The sequence below is a fragment of the Elephas maximus genome, chromosome 12 (genome assembly GCF_024166365.1).
Source record: "Elephas maximus indicus isolate mEleMax1 chromosome 12, mEleMax1 primary haplotype, whole genome shotgun sequence".
Taxonomy (NCBI): domain Eukaryota; kingdom Metazoa; phylum Chordata; class Mammalia; order Proboscidea; family Elephantidae; genus Elephas; species Elephas maximus.
The window spans coordinates 69,469,385-69,489,180 of NC_064830.1; the positions used below are offsets into that span (position 1 = coordinate 69,469,385).

Consider the following 19,796-nt stretch of genomic DNA (forward strand, 5'->3'; position numbering starts at 1 on the left):
ATATGAAGTTTTAGAACAGGCCAAACCAGCCTATGCTGGAAAAAAGCTGGAAGGGTGGTTGCCTCGGGGGTGAGGGCGGGGACTGACTGGGAAGGGGCTCAAGGGAACTTTCTGGGGTGATGGTCATGCTCTGTATCTAGTTAGGGGTTTGGGTTGCACGGGTGAATGCATTTGTCAAAACCCAGTGAATATACACTTAATATTTTTACATTTCACTGTATGTAAATTTTATATCGCGGGAAGGAAGGGCGGGAGGGAGGACCGTAAGCAAATACTGAACTCTGGTTAATGCCATATGGAAACCTGGTGGTGTAACAGGTTAAGCACTTGATTGCTAACAAACAGGTTGACGGTTCAAACCCATCCAGCCACTCCGTGGGAGAAAGCCCTGGCAATCTGCTCCTGTAAAGATTACAACCAAGAAAATCTTAAGGGGCAGTTTTACTTTGTCACATGGGATTGCTATCAGTCAGAATCCACTTGATGGCACACAACAACAGTCTGTGGTATGTGTGCTAAACTGTTTAGGGGTAAGGTGTTCTAAGGTCTGCAACTCACTCTGAAAAGTACCAAAAAATAAAATGGATGGATGACTGGACAGATAGATGGATAAAAACCAAAAACCTGCTGCTGTCAAGTCAATTCTGACTCATAGTGACCCTAAAGGACAGAGCAAAAGTGCCTCATAGAGCTCCCAAGGAGTGCCTGGTGGATTCGAACTGCTGACCTTCTGGTTAGCAGCCGTAGCACTTAACCACTACACCACTAGGGTTTCCAATGGATGGATAGATAGGTGATAAAGCAAATACTGCAAAATATTAGTGATTTTATAATTTAGATGGTGGGTATAGGGTTGTTGACTATGTAATTTTTTTAACTTTGCAGTATGTTTGAAATTTTTTGTGGCAAGATAGATGGGGGAAAGGACACAGGAGCCAACCTGGAGGGACTTCCAATGGCCAAGTGTGGGAAAGCTGAGCATCAAAGTAAGTACTGATACCCAGAAAAAAAAACCCATTATAACAGATTAAATTACACTGACTTAAATAGGAACTCATGTGTCCATATTGACATAAAGGAAAAGTGGATATTAATTTCTCATGAAGGGGTATCACCAGTGTGTGAGATCCTGGGATAGGGTACCAATGGACTTGAACTTGGTCTTTAACCCTGTGGTTAAATATAAAGTGCTTGCCCAAGACCTCCACTGCCCCTGTCCCCATGCATCCCCTAGGCCCTCACCCTCTCTGAGCATCTCCTTCTGCTTCAGCATGCCCACGAGGGTCAGGAGGCGGGGCACCGCTGCCCAGTCAGCCACTGTGTGTTGGGCTTGGCTCTGCAGGGTCAGGACCCAGCCTCCCCTCCACTCCTCAGCTACCTTCAAGAGAAGCTGTGCTTTGTTCCGATCCAGCAGTGCCTTGGAAAACAACCAAATCCTAGAATGGAAAGATATAAGGGGATGATAAAGGGAGGCATCCATCCCTCTAGATACCTAACATTTCTCCCCTTCAAGTAAGTAGGCCAGGCCAGAAAAGGTGGTTCCTAGACCCCACCATCCAGGCCCATCACAGGGTTGATTTTAGTGGACCCTCAGTCCATGGGAGGCAGTTTAGTAAGGAAGTTAAGATGATGGACTTTACGGTTAGCCAAGCTGAGTTCATATCCCAAAAGTGCTACTGTGTAGACTTGGACGAGGACATATCTTCTCTGGGCTTCAGTTTCTTCCTTTTTAAAGTGGGGAATAAAACACTGATATTGAGCTGATATTAATAATGATACTGATGCTGATAGGTGCTAACACTTTACCAGGTGTGATTGTGTTTCCAAAGATGGCCAGAACAATAGCTCCCAACCCACACACTCTTTTGCAAGGTGACTCTGCCACTCTCCCATTAAGAAAGGGGGTCTATTTCTCCTCCCTCTGAATATGGGCTAACCTCTTGGCCTGTTTTTTTTTTTTTTTTTTTTAATCAACAGAATGTGGTAGGCTGTGTAACTTCCAAGCCTGGGTATTACATGTGTGAAAGCAGCTTTCACCTTCACACTGAATGCTCCCTCTTGGAACTCAGCCACCACGTAAGACGTCTGACTAACCTGAGACCACCCTGCTGTGAGGAGGCCCAAGCCAGCCACTTGGAGCAAGAGAGAGACCATATGGAGGGACACTGAGGTGCTAGATATGTGAGAGAAGTCTGCTGGCGCCTTCCAGCCCACCCCAGTCCCTAGACCATGCATGTGTCTGGCTGAGAGCTGACTCTGCTGAAGGCTGAAGTTGACCAGGAGACCCAGAGAATGACCTCAGCTGACGCTATACAGAGCAGAACCACCCAGCTGAGCCCTGTCCACATATGACTGACAGAATCATGAGCAAAAAAAATGGTTGTTATTTTAATCCACTGTGCTTGGTGACACAGCAACAGCTAACTAAAACATGTGCACTTTACACGTACTATCTGACTGCTCACAAAAGTCCCACGAGAGTGAGACATTATCATCCCCATTACACAGATGGGAGCCCCGGTGGCGCAGTAGTTAAGAGATTGGCTGCTAACCAAAAGGTCGGCAGTTCGAATCCATCAGCCTCTCCTTGGAAACTCTATGGGGCAGTTCTGCTCTATCCTATACGGTTGCTATGAGTCAGAATCAACTCAACAGCAATGGGTTTAGTTACAAGTATTACACACATGAGGAAACTGAGGTACAGAGAGGGTAAGTAATTTATTCAAAGCTCTTATAACCAGTTAGTGGTACCTACTGCATGGGGTTGTTTATAGAATTAAATGAAATTGTGACTATAAAGTGCTTGCTCCTGATTATAATCAATGATCAATTCATGTTATTATGGTGAGGGACAGAGATAGCCCCAGGAAGCCTGTTGTTAAACCTCCAGGAGAAATGGGACAGGGACATGGTTCCTAATATTACACAGTGGGTTTTTTATACAACACCATACGAAATACTTCTATTGAGTATCAACACTGGAAAGAAACGAGCCATGCTTTCCTTGGTGCACATGCACACAGGTGTGTGTGCGTGTGCGCATCCCTTATGGCCACTACAAATACTGCCCTGGGATGGTTTCTCTCTTTGCAATGGCTGCTAGGAAACTCAGAGTCAAATATTCTGCTCAGCTTCAAAAATGTAGAGGACCTCATGGCAGACATTGCGTTTACTGATATCATTTTCCCATTTTTTTTTTTTTTTTCCTTTCACCCTAATTTTCTCATGTATTATTTTAAATCTAGAACAAGAGTTGACAAACTACAGCCTATAGGTCAAATCTTGCCAACCATCTGTTTTTGGAAATGAAGATTTATTAGAACATGGTAATATCATCCATAGTTGCTTTTGTGTTGAACAGCAGTTGAGTAGATGAGACAGAGGCTGCATGGCCCACAAAGCTGAAAATATTTACCATATGTCTGTCCCTTTACTAAAAGTTTGCCAACTCCTGATCTAGAACAATATACATTTTTATAATCTGCCTCAAATACTTTTTAGATTGGGGAAAAGGACAGGCAGTTGGACATGAACAGGCAGCTATAGATGATAAATCTAAGACCATGTCCAAAGCCTCGGGTCTTCTTGAATTCACGCCAAAGCTAGGGACAAAACTGAGACTGCAGAGGCAAGAGAGAACATTTGATGGGGATGTAATTTGTGCCAGCAGGGCACAGTACTCAAATTAGCAGCGGTAAGCAGTGGTGGGTAGTGAACATGTACGCTGGCCAGGCGCTGCCTCAGAGCTCAGTCCAGCACTCAGCCAACACTTAGGACAACCCTAGGAAGCCAGTCCAGAGACACAGAAGGGCAGAGGGGCTTAGCCAAGGTCACAGAGCAGCAAGCGGCAGAGCCAGGATTTAAACGCTGGTGGTCTGGCGCCAGCTCTCTTCTTCTTGACCATCATGTTATTGTTGTTGTTGGGTGCCAGCCAGTCGATTCTGACTCATAGCAATCCCATGGGACAGAGCAGGGCTGTTCCATAAGGTTTTCTAGGCTACAATTTTTTTTTTTTTATAATTTTTGTTGTTGAGAATATACACAACAAAATATATACCAATTCATCAGTTTCTACATGTACAATTCAATGACATTGATCACATTCTTCAAGTTGTGCAACCATTCTCACCCCTTTTCTGAGTTGTCCCTCCTCTATTAACATAAACTCACTGGCCCCTAAGCTTCCTATCTGTCCTTTCGAGTTGCTGTTGTCAGTCTGATCCCACATACAGGCAGTCCCCGGATTACGAACAAGATCCGTTCCTAAGTCTGTCTTTAAGTCGAAATTGTAGGCAAGTCAGAACAGGTACATACTTTTTTTATTTAGCGTCAGTTAGTGAAATGTTTGTCTTAGTACATATTTTACCTTTCTACATACACAAAACACTTAAGAAAAACTTCCAAACCACACAATGTTTTCGTGAGCATCGCAAAGTAAAAGTAACGTGTGCATTCGTTATTATGAACCATTGCATTTAACTCAAATTTTTAATACAATAGGCTTTATGGAGGTCCATCCTTAAGTACTAGCTGTCCATAAGTCAGATGGTCTTAACCGGGGGACTGCCTGTAGATGGTTCTTAAAAGTAGGCTGTAACCTTTACGGGAGCAGGTTAGGTTTTTCTCCCACAAAGCAGCTGGGTGGTGAACTGTTAACTTTTCCTTTTAGTTAGCACCCGAACACTTAACCATTTGTACCACCAGGACTCCTTTTGACCACCATACCATACTATATATATCCATATATTATATATATGTGAAAACAGAGCCCCGGCGGCAAAATAGCTAAACATTTCGCCATTAACCAAAAGGTCAGCAGTTCAAATCGACCAGCTGCTCCTTGGAAACGCTATGGTGCAGTTCTACTCCGTCCTACAGAATTACAATGAGTCGGAACTGGCTTGACGACAACAGGTTTGGTTGTTTTTTTTAGTGATTTTTGTTTTATTTGTAATACCTTATTATAATCCACCAAGTCATCTATAATGAATGTTCTCATAATCAAAAAATGAATAAATGACAAAAGCAGAGAAGTGAATGCCTCTCTCTCCCGTTCTCTCAATGCCTTAGACCCAAGAATGGCTCTAACTGGGGTAATTTAGACATGAGTGAAAAAAGAGTGATTCTGCCATTTCCAGGACATCAGCCCTTTAGCCTCAGAGGCCCCATCTCCCCCTTTGCAGGCCCCCTGGGGACCATTACCTTGTTGGGGCCATCTGGCCCGAAAGCTGCAGCTCAACAGCCCTGGGAGCCCGGAGGATGGCCTGGTGGAGGAGGATGCTCCCAGCCCAGCCCAGCCTGCCTCTCTGCATGTCCAGGCTGGTGACGGCCTCCAGCAGCAGCAGCTTCCGGCCGGCTATGTGCACGGACAGGGAGCTGTTGAGGCTGCGCTCTTTAGAGCGCCAGGCAGCCACCTGCACCTGCAGCAGGGTAGGACAGGGGTCAGTGGCTGAGGGAGTGACAGGAAGGGCCTGTGGGAGGTTGGGGGTGCAGCAGGGAGGGCATTATTCAGAAACACCTCCTCTCCCCTCAGAGATCTTGGGCCCCCTCCTCCAGGAAGCCTTCCTGAGCCACTCCAGGTCCAAGCACTCCCACACAGCATGTGGACAGCAAACACTTGGGAAAAGGCACAAAAGGGAGGGAAAAAAGGAGACGACTACCTCCCCAGACCCCAGCTCCTGGCCAAGGCACCATGCGAAGGTGTGACAAAGACTCAGGAGGCGACTCTGGGTAGACTCGAACCTCAAACTTTCTGTTAGCAGCTGAACCTGTTAACCACTTGCCCCACTCCCAGCCCTGGTCTCTATGCATTTGCCTATTCTCTTCATCTAAGTGGGGCCATACAATAGTTGTCCTTTTTTTTTTTTTAAAGAAGAAAATAAATATTGCTTTTATTTATTTAGGTTTTTCATTTGCCTTTTTATTTTATGATTTTGGACATACAATATATTTTTAATTTTCTTATTTTTTACTGTACTTTAGATGAAGGTTTACAGAACAAACTAGTTTCTCATCAAGCAGTACACACATTGTTCTATGACACTGGTTAACAACTCCACGACATGTCATCACTCTCCCCGGGTTCCCTATTACCAGCTTTCCTGTCCCCTCCTGCCTTCCAGTTCCTGCCCCAAGGCTGGTGTACCCCTTTTGTTACATGAACCTGTTCAATCTTTGGCTGAAGGATGAACCTCAGGAGTGACCTCATTACTGAGCTGAAGGGGTGTCCGGGGACCATACTCTCAGGGTTTCTCCAGTCTCTGTCAGGTTAGCAAATCTGGTCTTTCTTTTTGAGTTAGAATTTTTGTTCTACATTTTTCTCCAGTTCTGTCCGGGACCCTCTATTGTGATCCCTGTCAGAGCAGTCAGTGGCAGTAGCCGGGTGCCATCTAGTTGTAGTGGACTCAGTCTGGTGGAGGCCCGGTAGATGTGGTCAGTAGTTTTCCTTTTGTGTCTGACTTATTTCACCAGGCATAATGTTTTCCAGGTTCACCTGTGTCACAGCATGTATGAGGACTTCATTTCTCTATATGGCTGAGCAGTATTCCATTTTATGGACAGACCACATTTTGTTTATCCATTCATCCACTGACGGACCCTTAGGTTGCTTCCACCTTTTGGCCATTGTCAATAGTGCCATAATGAACACTGGGCAATGCTGTCGATGTTCAGACACATTCCAGTTCCACAGATTTCAAAACCTCTGTCCATGAAAAAAACACGCATCTGAGAATGATCAAGTCCCTGAAGCCAGAGCTGTTCTCAGTCTACCTTCGACTTTCTGAAACCCGCCAACATAGTGTTGAGCACGCAGCAGGCATCGAGAAGCTGAATTAAAGGGTCCCCCCGCCTTCTGTCCCGTCTGCCCTCCAGGGCTGGCACTATCAGGGTTACCTGTTTACAACTCTGTCTCCCAGACTCCACTGCTTTATTTCTGTATACCTAGCACACAGCCCTCGTCCAACGAAGAAACAAATGTGTTGGGGCTTTCCAAGGGCTGGCCCTGGGGAGCCTGTCTACCTGGAGGTCTTCCTCCTGTCCCTGAAAAAGGGGACTCATTTTCCTTGAAGAGTGAAACCCTCCAGGGTTGCTACCCCACCCTGGGCAAAAATACCCTTAGTCAAAAAAACTTCTTTGCAAACAGGTACTTGAACAGCCATGTTCACTGCAGCACTACTCACAATAGACAAAAGGTGGAAACAGCCTAAATGTCCCTCCACAGGTGAATGGGTAAACAAAACGTGGCATATGTACATACAATGCAGCCCTAGCGCCACAGCGGTTAAGAGCTTGGCTGCTAAACAAAAGGTCTGCAGTTTGAATCCACCAGCCACTCCCTTGGAAACCCTATGGGGCAGTTCTACTCTGTCCTATAGGGCCGCTGCGAGTCGGAATTGACTCAATGGCAATAAGGTTGGTTTTGGTTTGGTTATACATACAATGGAGTATTACTCAGCCATAGAGAGACATGAAGTCCTGATACCTGCTATGACATGGATGAACCTTGAAAACACTATAAATGAATGAAATAAGCCAATCACAAAAGGACAAATAATGTATGATCCCACTGATGAAATACCTAGAACAGCCCCACGTATAGAAATCAACGTTTAACAGTGATTATCAGGAGTGGGCAAGAGGGCAGGGAAAGGAAGACACAATGCTTGGGGGACATGGAGCTTCTGGGAAGGGTGATGGGGAAATATGGGAATGGTTAATGGTGATGATTGATGATGAACATAATTAATGTTACCGAATTGTACGGGTGAAGGTTGTTGAAACAGCAAATGTTTTGTTAACACAATTAAAAAAAAAAAAGCAAACGAACAATGAGGATCTAATCAGATCTAACATGAAGCTGGGCATGAAAATAATATAAATTAGCAAGATGATTAGGGAGAAAAAAAGAACTTCTTTAAAGAATCGCACACAAAGATGCCCTGGGCCTCTCCCAAACCCAAACATTGGCCAGGATGTTGAGGGGCGAATTCTGGTTCTCTCCATTCTCAAGGATGAAATGTGATCCCTTCACCCCCAGGGAGCTGAAAAGCTCTTCTCGCCTGGACAATCACTTCCAAATGATGGGTCTGGAAACCTCCCTGCCATCTGTTCTTGATTCAGAGGGGCTGTTTGGCGAAGTACATCACGGGGTGGCCTCCCTCCCTTCTCCTTCCTCCCTTTCCTTCTGCCCCATCTCCCAGCAACCTGGCTTCTCAGAGGCAGCACTTGGCAGGCAATTCAAGGTTCTCCCCAAGGGACCACTGTGCATACCTGTAAGTTTGGAGGAAACATTGGCTCATGGGGATGTCTGAGCTGGAAGAAAAACACGAAGTGGGAGTCCGACCCATTCAGCTGGACCAAGACCTGTTGGGAGGGGGAGTCAGAGAAACGGAGGTCAGAGGGAACAGAGGCGTGAGACGGAGAGACCTGGAGGTAGCTGGCTGGTCGGGGAGGAGGGGAACAAGTCATCCCAGAGTTTGCCCAAAGCAGGCCCAACAGCAGATCCCAGAAACTTCCATCCTCCCTCAGCATTTCTCAACCCTAAGTTTTACTCAGTTTGCCTTACTTGGAAGGAAGCTTAGGAAGTGAGGCCTTAGCTATGGAGCTAGGAGGACAATTTTGGGACCCCAGACCCCGTACTTCACCTGCTATAGTGCCTGCTTATGCCTGGCACTGTGTTACTGGCTTTACGATTGTCCCCTCATTTAATCCTCTAAAGCTGCTCTTCCGGGCTTGTGTTACTATGCACATTTCACAGCTAGCAAAACTGAGGCTCAGTAGGGTTAAGTAATTTTCTCATGGCCACACAGCTAGTCCGAGGTGGAGCTGGGATTTGAACTTGGATTTATATAATGCTAAAAGCCCACTCGACTGCAACCTCCTTGAAGATGGGGACAGAAACACGGTTACCTGGGCATCCTCAGTACTTAACAGAGCCTGGCACACAGCAGACACAATCCGTATATGGTAAATGAATGAATGAATGCACAAATATACCTACAGTGATTGCTATACATTCACCAAACCGCATTTCATTTTCCTCTTGGACACACAGCTAAGACTACATTTCCTAGCCTCCCTTGCAAGCTAGGTGGGGTCATGTGATATATTCTAGCCAATATCCTGGGCAGGAAGACACGTACTGCTATGGGCCTGGCCCATAAAACCTCCTGCATAATTCTTCACCCTTCCTCTCCCCTATCTGCCAGCTAGGGCAGAGACACAAGGTGGAAGGAGCCTGGATCTCTGACAGACTACGTGGAGCACAGCCACACTGTACTGTGACAGGACCAGGGAATAACCTTTCACGGTGAACACACTTCTGTTTATTACAACAGTCAGCTCATCCCAACTGTTCTGGATTCATCTGTGTCCCCCAAAAATATGTTTTGTAAATCCTAAATCCCTATATTTGCGCATATAATCCCATTTGGAAATAGAACCCTCTTTGTTATGTTAACAAGGCCATATCAGTGCAGGGTGTGTTTTAAAACAATCACCTTTAAGATGTCGAAAGAACAGATTAGGCACAGAGAAGGAAAACCGAGGGGAAGACACAGTCACATGAAGGTGTCCGAGGAATGGAAGCTGAAAAAAAGACAAGGACTTTCCCCAGAGCTGACAGAAAGAGAAAGCGTTTCCTTCGAGCTGGTGCCCTGAATTTAGACTTCTAGCTTCCTGACCTGTGAGAAAATAGATTTCTGTTCCTTAAAGCTACCACTTGTGGTATTTCTGTTACAGCAGCACTAGATAACCAAGACACACTGACTAATCACACACACACTGCCAAAATGAGGACTATGCTGTCAGCTTCCCAGGGCCATCTTGCCTGCACTCTGACATTAAAGCCCCTCCTTTCTCAGTAAGGGAGGAGAATGTAGTCCCGACCTGGGATGTGACGTTGTTGTTGACTGCAGCTCGTGCGTCCACACCGCAGGCAAAGGCTCCTTGGGGACTCCATCTGAACATGACATCACCGTCCAAGCTCAGGGCCTGGGGAAACTTCAGCTGTAAGAAACAGACAGCCTGCTTTAGTCCCGCAGACAGCTGACCTCAGCCTGGACGGCAAAGACTAGCATGGCCTGACCTGGGAACCGGTACCTGGGAGGAGTGGGCCATGTCCAGGGCCAGGCTGTGCCAGGTTTTCCCATGCCGAGATCTGTCACGGTGCAGACCCTTCAAGTGCAGCACAACCTTCTGGTTGACTTTCAAGGTGGCCTTGACCTCCCGGTTCGTAGCCTGGTGGTACGAGAATCAGAGCCACTGAGAGGCTGCTTCCCACCTCTAAGTACCTGCAGATGCCATCCTGGGAACCCAGTAGTTGGAAGAAAATGGACCCAAGATCCATGAGTTAAAGCAGAATCTAGGGCAAAAACTGCACACAAGAATAGTATAAGTGAAAAATGCTGAATTGGCAAATTACAATTAAAAAAAGTTAAAAACTTGAAAAACTAGGGACAGGAGCATGGGGACCTATTACACAGGGATGGTCAACTCCAGTGCCCACAGACGGGGCAAGTGGAGTGACCCCCAGGGGACAAATGTGCCTGCATCTTGTCCAAAGGGGGTGCCCTAGTATTAGCCTGTTTTGTTCATCGCTGTATTCCTAATACTCAGCACGGCTTCTGGCACATAGTAGGTGCTTGGTGAATATTTGGAAGAATGCAGAATCACTAGCTATAGCCTGAAACCCAAGCTAAAAGCAGTGCTGGGTTGGAAGAATATTTAGTTCATGGCGTGGGTGGCAAAATGATGGACTTCCAAAGATGTCCCCACCATCTATCAGTTGTCTTACTATGGAGGCTTGGTGTTGCTATGATGCTGGGAGCTATGCCTTCGGTAGTTCACATACTAACAGGGTCACCAATGGTGGAGATGTCCCAGTGAGGCTGACAGGCTAAGATAGGCTGGGAAGAAAGGCCTAGTGATCTACTTTCAAAAATTAGCCAATGAAAACCTTACGGATCACAAGAATACTGTCCAACTCACTTGCTGTGGAGACGTCATCAGGAGGGACCAATGCCAGGAGGATATCGCGCTTCGTGAAGGAGAGGGCCAGTGAGGGTGAGGGAGACCCTTGGTGAGATGGACTGGACAAGAGCCACAACAATGGACTCACATTCATTCCATTGTACATAAGGTTACTGTGAGTTGGCGTCAACGCGATGGTAGCTAACAACAACAACAAAGGTGTCTACATCCTAATTCCTGGAACCTGTGAGCATATCACCTCACATGGCAAAGGGACTTTGCAGATATGATTGAGTTAAGGATGGGGAGATGATCCGGGATTAGCAAAGCTGGCCCAATGCAATGATAAGAGTTCCTGTGAGAAGGGCAGGAGGGTCAGAGCCAGAGAGAGGCTAGATGTGCTACTTACTCTGCTGGCTTTGAAGATAGAAGAAGGGACCATGAGCCAAGGAAGGTAGGTGGCTTCTAGAAGCTGGAAAAAGGGAAGGGACAGAATTCTTTCCGGGAGCCTCCAAAAACAAACAAAAAACAGTGCTGCCAACACCATGATTTTAGCCCAGTGAAACAGACCCATTTCAAATTTCTGACCTCTAGAATTGTTAAGATAAAATCGGTATTGTTTCAGGCCACTAAATTTGCAGTAATTTGTTAAAGCAGCAGTAGGAAACTAACACACAGTTACTCAATCATTTATTCACTCAACAATTACCTGTTGTTGTTAAAGGCTATTGAGCCAGCCCTGACTCATGGCGACCCCATGCACAATGGAATGAAACACTGCCTAGTCCTGCATCGTCCCTATGATCAGACTCAGATCAGGCTATTGTGGTTCATAGGGTTTTTGTTGACTGATTTTTGGAAGTTGGTAGCCAGGCCTTTCTTCCTAGTCTATCTTAGTCTGGAAACTCTGCTGAAACCTGTTCAGCATCACAGCAACACACAAGCCTCCTCCAACAGACAGTGGTGGCTGTGGGTGAGGTACGTTGGTGAGGAATTGAATCCAGGTTTCCCGCACGGGAGGCAAAAAATTTTTACCACTGAACTACCACTGCCCCCAGCAACAATTTAGCTTCTGCTAAATGCCAACCACAGACTACACCTCAACATAAAGAAAACAAAAATCCCCACAGCTGGACCAATAAGCAACATCATGATAAATGGGGAAAAGACTGAAGTTGTCAAGGATTTCATTTTACTTGGATCCACAATCAACACCCACAATCAAGCAGCAGTCAGGAAATCAAAAGACCCATTGCCTTGGGCAAATCTGCTGCAAAAGACCTCTTTAAAGTGTTAAAAAACAAAGATGTCACCTTGAAGACTAAGGTGTGCCTGACCCAAGCCATTGTGTTTTCAATTGCCTCCTATGCATGTGAAAATTGGACGATGAATAAAGAAGAGGGAAGAAGAATTGACACCTCTGAATTGTGGTGCCGGAGAAGAATATTGAATATACCATGGAAGGAACGAATCTGTCTTGGAAGAAGTACAGCTAGAATACTCCTTAGACGCAAAGACGGCGAGACTAAGTCTCACATACTTTGGTCATGCTATCAGGAGGGATCAGTTCCTAGAGAAGGACGTCATGCTTGGTGAAGTAGAGGGTCCTCGAAGAAGAGGAAGATCCTCAAAAAGATTGATTGATTGACACGGTGGCTACAACAATGGGCTTAAGCACAACAATGATTGTGAGGATGGCGGAGGACCAGACAGTGCTTCATTCTGTTGTACGTAGGGTTGCTATGAGTCGGAGCCGACTCAACAACACTTAACAACAACAAATACCAAGCACACAGTAGCATGTTGCCGCCCTCTGCCATCTATGTAGACTGAGAAGTTTAAAAGACTCTGGCACAGAATTTATCACTGGTGTGTGTACACCTTTAAAAGAATAATGGATTTTTTAGAACCAAGATGGAGGGAGGAAAAAAAGAAGATCCAGAAGAGGAAAACAATGTGTGTCGTTAAACAAAGACATGCTTAAAAAAAAAAAAAAACTAAATTAAATTGAAGGAACCATCTATTGGGTTTTAGCCTGTTGTTGTCAGGTAGGGTTTTAGGCCCAATATGGTCAGATTTTCTGATTAAGAAGCAGAAGTCTGTGTTTTACCCCAAATCTGATTTTTTTTAATGTTTCAATTAATTCAAAATATTTTTTAAATGCTGAGAAGGCCAAGCCAAACACATCTGCAAGCTGGATTTGGCCCACGGCGCCATTCTGCAATCTCCGGTTAAAAAAAAGAAAACACCATTGGGAAGGACTCCTGCAGGTGTTCTGAGCTGTCATCCTGCCCGATGTTTCCCCTCTGAAGCTCCCGGGACTTCACCTCCCTAACCTCCAGGGAGTCATTCCCAGCCTCATTTAACTGACAGGGAAGTGAGGCCCCGGAAGGGCAGGTCTGGCTGCTCAACAGCTGGCCTAGCCTCACGTTCCATCCAACAGACCTCTGTATATGGGGTGGGGGAGGGGAGGGTGTGTGTGTGGAGAATATACCACTCTCTTCCTTGCCCAGGGCCTGGCATATAGTGGGTCTTCAACAAATAGTTACTGGAGAATGGGGCCATCTCCCAGAGCTTCAACTTCTCCTAAAAGGGTCAGGAACGAGACCTTGAGAAGGGCCTATTAATCATGTCTTAAGTACTTAAAAAACAAAAAAATCAAACCTGTTGCCATCTAGTCAATTCTGACTCATAGAGACCCTACAGGACAGAGTAGAATTGCCCCATAGAGTTTCCAAGGAATGCCTGGTGGATTCGAACTGCCAACCTCTTGGTTAGTAGCCATAGCACTTAACCACTACGCCACCAGGGTTTCCCTTAAGTACTTAAAAGAGATTATTTTACAGGTAGTCCCTGACTTACAACAGGGTTTTCTGTTTTGATGACTACTCTGTCGGTAATCTTTTTTTTTTTTTCCTAGTTTTCATTATTACTGCCTTTTATTTTCAGTATCTTTAAGAATCTGATCTTTATTTGTCTTTGAGGGTTGGAAACATTACACCTGAGAACGATAACATCAGCAAATCACAAAGCTGCAACACTGTACGTAGTACACATTACTAACTATAAGATGTATTAAAAAAAACCACAGATGGTTGTAAGTGTGGTTTGTTGTAACTCGAATACGTCATAAGTCATTTCATTTCAAGTCTCACAGCCACTGCATAAACTAAAAAACCAAACCAGTTGCTGTTGAGTAGATCCCCACTCCTGGCACCCCTCTGTGTTACACAGTAGGGTTTTAGTTACTGCAATCTTTACGGAAGTAGATCACCAAGCCTTTCTTCCACAGCTCCACTGGGTGGTTCAAACTCCCAATCTTTAGTAGGAGAAAAAACCATTTTCGCCACCCAGGGACTTTTCACTGCATAAGGGATGGGTATTGCTGTCCCCATTTCACAGATGAGTAAACTGATGTCCAGACACTTGAAATAATTTGCAAAAGACACATAGCCAAACATAGGTTTCTAGGAAGACAAAAACTAGGACCCTCTACGTCACAGGTCAGCAAACCTCAGTCCACAGGGCCAAATTTAGCCTCTTTTTTAAATAAAGTTTTATTGGAACATGGTCATACCCATACATTTATGTATTATCTATGGCACTTTTGTGCTACAAGGGCAGAGTCGAGCAGTAGTCACAGAGACTAAGACAGGGAGTAAAGACCCTGAGATTGGAGGGTGCCTGTTTGAGGAACAGCAAAGAGACTGGTGTGGTTAGAGGAGAACTGCAAGTCAAAGAGAAATAGACTATACTATCAGGGAGGTAATGGGGGTTCGGTGTGGAACACAGGTGCTTATTAAGACAAGTAACAGAGGAGCCTCTAAATCTGCAAACAAAGTAACAAGAAATGGGCCAGGGCGCAGAAACAAAGCCATATCCCAGAACAAGGGGGCAGGGTACCTAAAAATAGCCTGCAAACTTCTTTAAAATGGCCTTTCAGAAGCAGCTGGAGAAAACCAGCCCCAGGGACACACTCAGAACATCCCTCTGTGACCACTGTGTGACATTCAACTAGGGGCAACAAGGGGCTACAGTCCCAGCCAGGGAGTCGAACCCGGGGAGCCAGAGACTGTACAGGCACGACATCCCATAATAAGTCCTGCTACTAATCCCAGAGGCCTCTGGAACAGAAGCCATCTTGGAAAGCTGCTGTGCACGCACCTTAGTTAACATATCCCCGCCATAAGACTATATATCCCGCAAAGCCTAAAATATTAAAAAAAAAAAAAAAAAACAAGGAAAAAAATATTTACTACCAGGTAAATTACAGATAGTTTGCCGACCCGTACTCTGGGTCACAGTATATAAAGGATTTTAAATAGCACTGAGGCAACAATTATTCATTAAGCTCTTATTATGCATCAGTTCCTGGGACTACAATAATAAAGTACCATATTTTGAGAAAATAACGCACAGTTTCTACATTTGTTTGCCAACCCTACTCCCTCCCCAGGTATTTTCATAAGCAGAGCTATGCCAATTTTTTTACATGTTGCTGGAAAAAAAAAAATTAGCACACTGCACTTACAAAAATACCTGCGCGGGTGTAGGTGGCAAACAAACATAGAAGGTGCACTTTATTTGTGTAAAAATACAATAGACAGGAATCTTATGGACTTGCAGAGGAGACAGTGATGAATCAAAGAATCACACAAAAACACAACTGGTATTTGTGATAGGTGTTGGAAGCAAAGGTACAGGGTACTCTGCGGGGGTGCATGTGGAGGCTACGTGAGGAAGAGAAGGCTTCCCAGAAGAGATAATGCTTGAGCTGAACCCTAAACAATGAACAGAAGTGAAGCAGGCAGGCATGAGGAGAAGTTCCAAGCACAGAAGTACAAAGGTCCTGTGGCAGGAGAGAGCCAGAATGGAAATGAACCACAGCTGGGTAAAACGAATGCCTGAGAGGGGAGCTAGAAGAGTTAGCAAGACCAGAGGGTCAGGGTGTGAGTCTTTATCCCAAGAGAAGTTGTGAGGGTTTTAAGAAAGGGAGTGGCATGAGAATATCAGCATTTTGCAGCAATCCCTCTGGATTGTAGTTGGGGTGGTGGGCGGGGGGTGGGAAGAGTGGAACAGAATGTCTTGGTCACCCAGTTGAGTAATGGTGGCCACTTGAATTGGGAGTGGCTGGGGTAAAGAGGGAAACCCGGTGGTGTAGTGGTTAAGAGCTACAGCTGCTAAGCAAAAGGCTGGCAGTTCTAATCCACCAGACGCTCCTTGGAAACTCTATGGGGCAGTTCTACTCTGTCCTATAGGGTCGCTATGAGTCGGAATCGACTCAACAGCAGTGGGTTTGGTTTGGGTTGGGGGGGTAAAAGGGAAGGAGCCCGGTGGCACAGTGGTTAAACGCTCCGCTGCTAACTGAGGTCTGTGGTTCAAACCCATCAGCCACTCCACAGGAAAAAGATGTGGCAGTCTGCTTCCATAAAGACTAAAAAAAAAGATACAGCCTTGGAAACCCTATGGGAAGTTCTACCGTGTCCTACAGGATCACTACGCGACGGAATTGACTTGACGGCAGTGGGTTTGGTTTTGGGATTTTTTGGGGTGGAAGGCGTAAAGGTCTCTGGGATCTCTCTCACTTACAGTGTGCTGATTCCAAGTAACCAGACATCCCTCCAAGTTGCTGGGGACAGCCTTGCTGCTGTACGGGTGGGTCAGGCCTGCACAGACCTGGGAGAGACAACCACATATATACACATGTAAGAGGGGCAGGAGGTGGGGTGGGGAACTCCCTCCTGTCCCCAGTCTCCCTCCCCCTGCACCCCGGAGCGCACTCACATAGGGGTGCCCGGCCTGGTAGCCCAGGATGATGGTCTGCAGAGTCTCGTCTCGGCCATTCAGGACCACGCGGGTCTCCAGGGAGAAATGCTGGAGTTGCTTCTCAGCTGTGAAAGTCTCCTGCAGAAGGAGGCTCTGTGGGATGGGCAGGTCCAGGGGGTGCCTGGTGTAGAGAGGGAAACAGATTGTAGCCATCAAAGCTGCTGGCAGGGCAGGGGGCAAGTGTGTCCCCAGCCTCAGACTGGGTCTTCCATGGTCTTGCAGAGTTAAGACTGTCTCACAGAGAGAACATGTCAGCCTTGTGCTTGGTAATCTGCCAACTAAGAGTCACTCACCATCGCACTAGCTGCCTGGACAACCCTAGGTGGGAGACAGTATTATAGATTGAATCGTGTCTCCCCAAAATATGTGTTGGAGTTCTGACCCCTATAACTGCAGATGTGATCCTATTTGGAAATAGCATACTTTGTTATGTTAATGAGGCCAGATCAGTTGTGGGGTGTGTTCTATACCTGAGCCACCTAGAACAGAGATAAGCAAGCACAAACGGCTGGATGATGCATGCCACCTGAAGATCGCCAAGGAAAGCTGTGGTTACAGAAGCTGAAAGAGACAAGGACCTTCCCCCAGAGCTGACAGAGGGGGCCTTCCCTAGAGCCAGTGCCCTGAAGTCAAACTTCCCCCTTTATGAACTGTGATAAAAATAAATTTCTGTTCTTTAAAGCCACTCACTTGTGGTATTTCTCTTATAGAACCATTAGGAAACAAAGACAGCATGGCTAGGGACCCTCACCACTGGGCAGCAGAGGCTCAAGGGACATACAGCACATGGAGTCTGCGTTACGCAGACCAGAGCTAGAATCCAGGCTCGGCCTCTCACTAGCTGTGTGACTTTGGGCAAGGGACTCAACTCCTCTATACCTCAGTCTTCCCATCTGTAAAATGGAGGTAATAATAATAATAGTAAATAACAGTAAAATGGGAGTAATAATAATACCACCCACCTGGGGATTATTAGAGATAATGCATGCAGAGAATTCAAGCTCCCCAGGGGCAGGGATTTCTGCCTTTTTTTTCCTCTGCTATTTCCAGGTGCCTTTTTAAAGTAGCACTTGGCACATAGCAGGTACTCTGTAAACATAAATGGACTAAACAAATGAATGAGGCCTCTGGAGATGAGAGCTGCTGCTTTTTTGACATTACTGCTGTCATTTTATTAATGGTAGGTGGCTCGTCTAAGGTTGCACAGCTAGTCCACGCAATGCCTGGAGTTCAGGTTAGGTCTGCTAATTCCATCCCTATGCTGTTTCCTGCACACAAGGGACAGCCTTTTTAACCAGCTGTGCCTGTGAGGGAAGAGACCCCCCACTCACCCCAGCAGGTTTCAGGCTGGGGCAATTTGGGCATACTAATGAAGGCTGAGATATGGGGGCTTTGAAGTGAGGTGGCTTTTCTCTGAGTTATGGGCTGACTGGGGCTGGTCCCTAGCAGACCAATATAGGCCTCTCCAGGCAGCATTGCACATCCTGCCCCCACTTGGTGACCTTCTGCACGAGAAAATTGGACTTGGGCAAGTGATGCACACAGTGTTTGATCATCCAGACACCTCTGTAGGGGGCAGACTAGCAGGGATGTGGCCTGCCTTAGAGTGTCACCCTAGGAGCAGGGGGTACACGTACCTAAGGAGGAAGGTCCCTCGCTTCTGGTACGATCTCCCGTCATGCTTCAGCTCCTCCAGCTTGCCTTCCAGCTGCAGGCCCTGAGACTGGCCTTGAGCGCCGGTCCTCAGAGCCATCAGTGATATGTGGGTCTTCCGGGGCTGCAACATGGAGTGGGCTGCTGGCCACCCTGCCCTGGAGGTGGACCTGAACGGCAGCTGCCAACTGCCCACCAACTCACCCCTGGGAATTACAACCTGAGAAGGGCTGCTGGCCTGGGCTGCAGCCTCCACCCCACCAGTCCAAGGGGAGCCTCACTGGCATGCTGCCACACCAAGGCCCAGTAAGATAAAGCAGCTGGGTTCCCTGGCTCACAGAGGCTGAGCTTTGTTCTGGGGTCTGTGCTGATATGGTTGGGGTTCATTTTGAAGATAAAGAAACTGAGTCTCAGAGTGGCCTAACTAGGGTGCCCAAGGTCACATGCCAAGTTAGTGGCAGTGCTAGGACATGAAGCCCTTTCCCATCTAAGCAGAGAGAGAGGGGACTCAGGTGAGAGATTCCAGGTCTCTCTGGATGGCGGAGCCCCCAGCACAGGCCACCAGGTTCTTACCCATTCTGTGTGCCTGTAGGCCGCAGTTAGGTTCAGCTCCCTCTGGGGGCCCCTCAGCCAGCAGTGAAGGATCTTCCAGTCCCGGCTGTTCTCCACATGAATCTCACTCTTCACAGGCGCATTCCAGACTGACTCGAGTTCATTCCAGCTGCGGAAAAGGCTCCGCTCCAAGGCCATCACCGTGGAAACCTGCAGTAAGGCAAGGAAGGCCTCTGCATACCCTATTTCCTCCCCCCGGGATGCGCTTTCATTTCTTTCCCTCCCAGGGAACTCCTACTCATCCTTCAAAACCCCTCCAATGCCATCTTTGTGAGGCCTTTCCTGACTGTACTAAGAGGAGCTGGTTGCTCCTACGGGGCCTTGAGGAATGAGAAAAAAGTCTTTTCCATCTTCCCAGCCCCAGCCCCCTTTTCCCTCCTCCTCCTCAGCTCATGGAGGGAATATGATCTCATTGTGCCACTAATTACTAGCTGGCAGGGTCTATGTACCCCAAAGGGCACACGTGGACAGTTGGCCTCTCTCCCTCACGTAAGTATCCCTGCTGTGGTCTTCAGAGCCTGGGAAGATCCCAGGGTAATTGTGGCCTGATTTTGGGGGGCAGGTATAGAGCATTTGTAGCCTTGTACTGGACTGCACACCCAGCCCACTACTCCTAAGGATGCTGGGCACAGGCCCAGGAAGCAACACCTGGGGCTGGGGGCCCAGTTGGCTGCTGTTCCTTGTTCACTTGGCTCCTAGGAGCCTTACAGGGGAGGTGACAGGGCTAAGACAGG

The 19,796-nt window shown here is 46.8% G+C and overlaps 1 protein-coding gene across 1 annotated transcript in view; it reads right to left on the bottom strand.

Annotated features, from left to right (window-relative positions):
• The window catches only part of LOC126087495 (uncharacterized), a 153,667-nt gene that overhangs the window by 63,207 nt on the left and 70,664 nt on the right, over nt 1-19,796 (bottom strand). The window contains exons 31-39 of the mRNA XM_049905028.1: nt 19,024-19,212; nt 18,435-18,574; nt 16,756-16,918; nt 16,561-16,647; nt 10,102-10,239; nt 9,889-10,008; nt 8,272-8,364; nt 5,203-5,420; nt 1,243-1,436 (exon numbers count right to left, since the gene is read on the bottom strand). Coding sequence (XP_049760985.1) covers nt 1,243-1,436; nt 5,203-5,420; nt 8,272-8,364; nt 9,889-10,008; nt 10,102-10,239; nt 16,561-16,647; nt 16,756-16,918; nt 18,435-18,574; nt 19,024-19,212 — 1,342 coding nt within the window. The remainder of the gene's footprint in view (nt 1-1,242; nt 1,437-5,202; nt 5,421-8,271; nt 8,365-9,888; nt 10,009-10,101; nt 10,240-16,560; nt 16,648-16,755; nt 16,919-18,434; nt 18,575-19,023; nt 19,213-19,796) is intronic.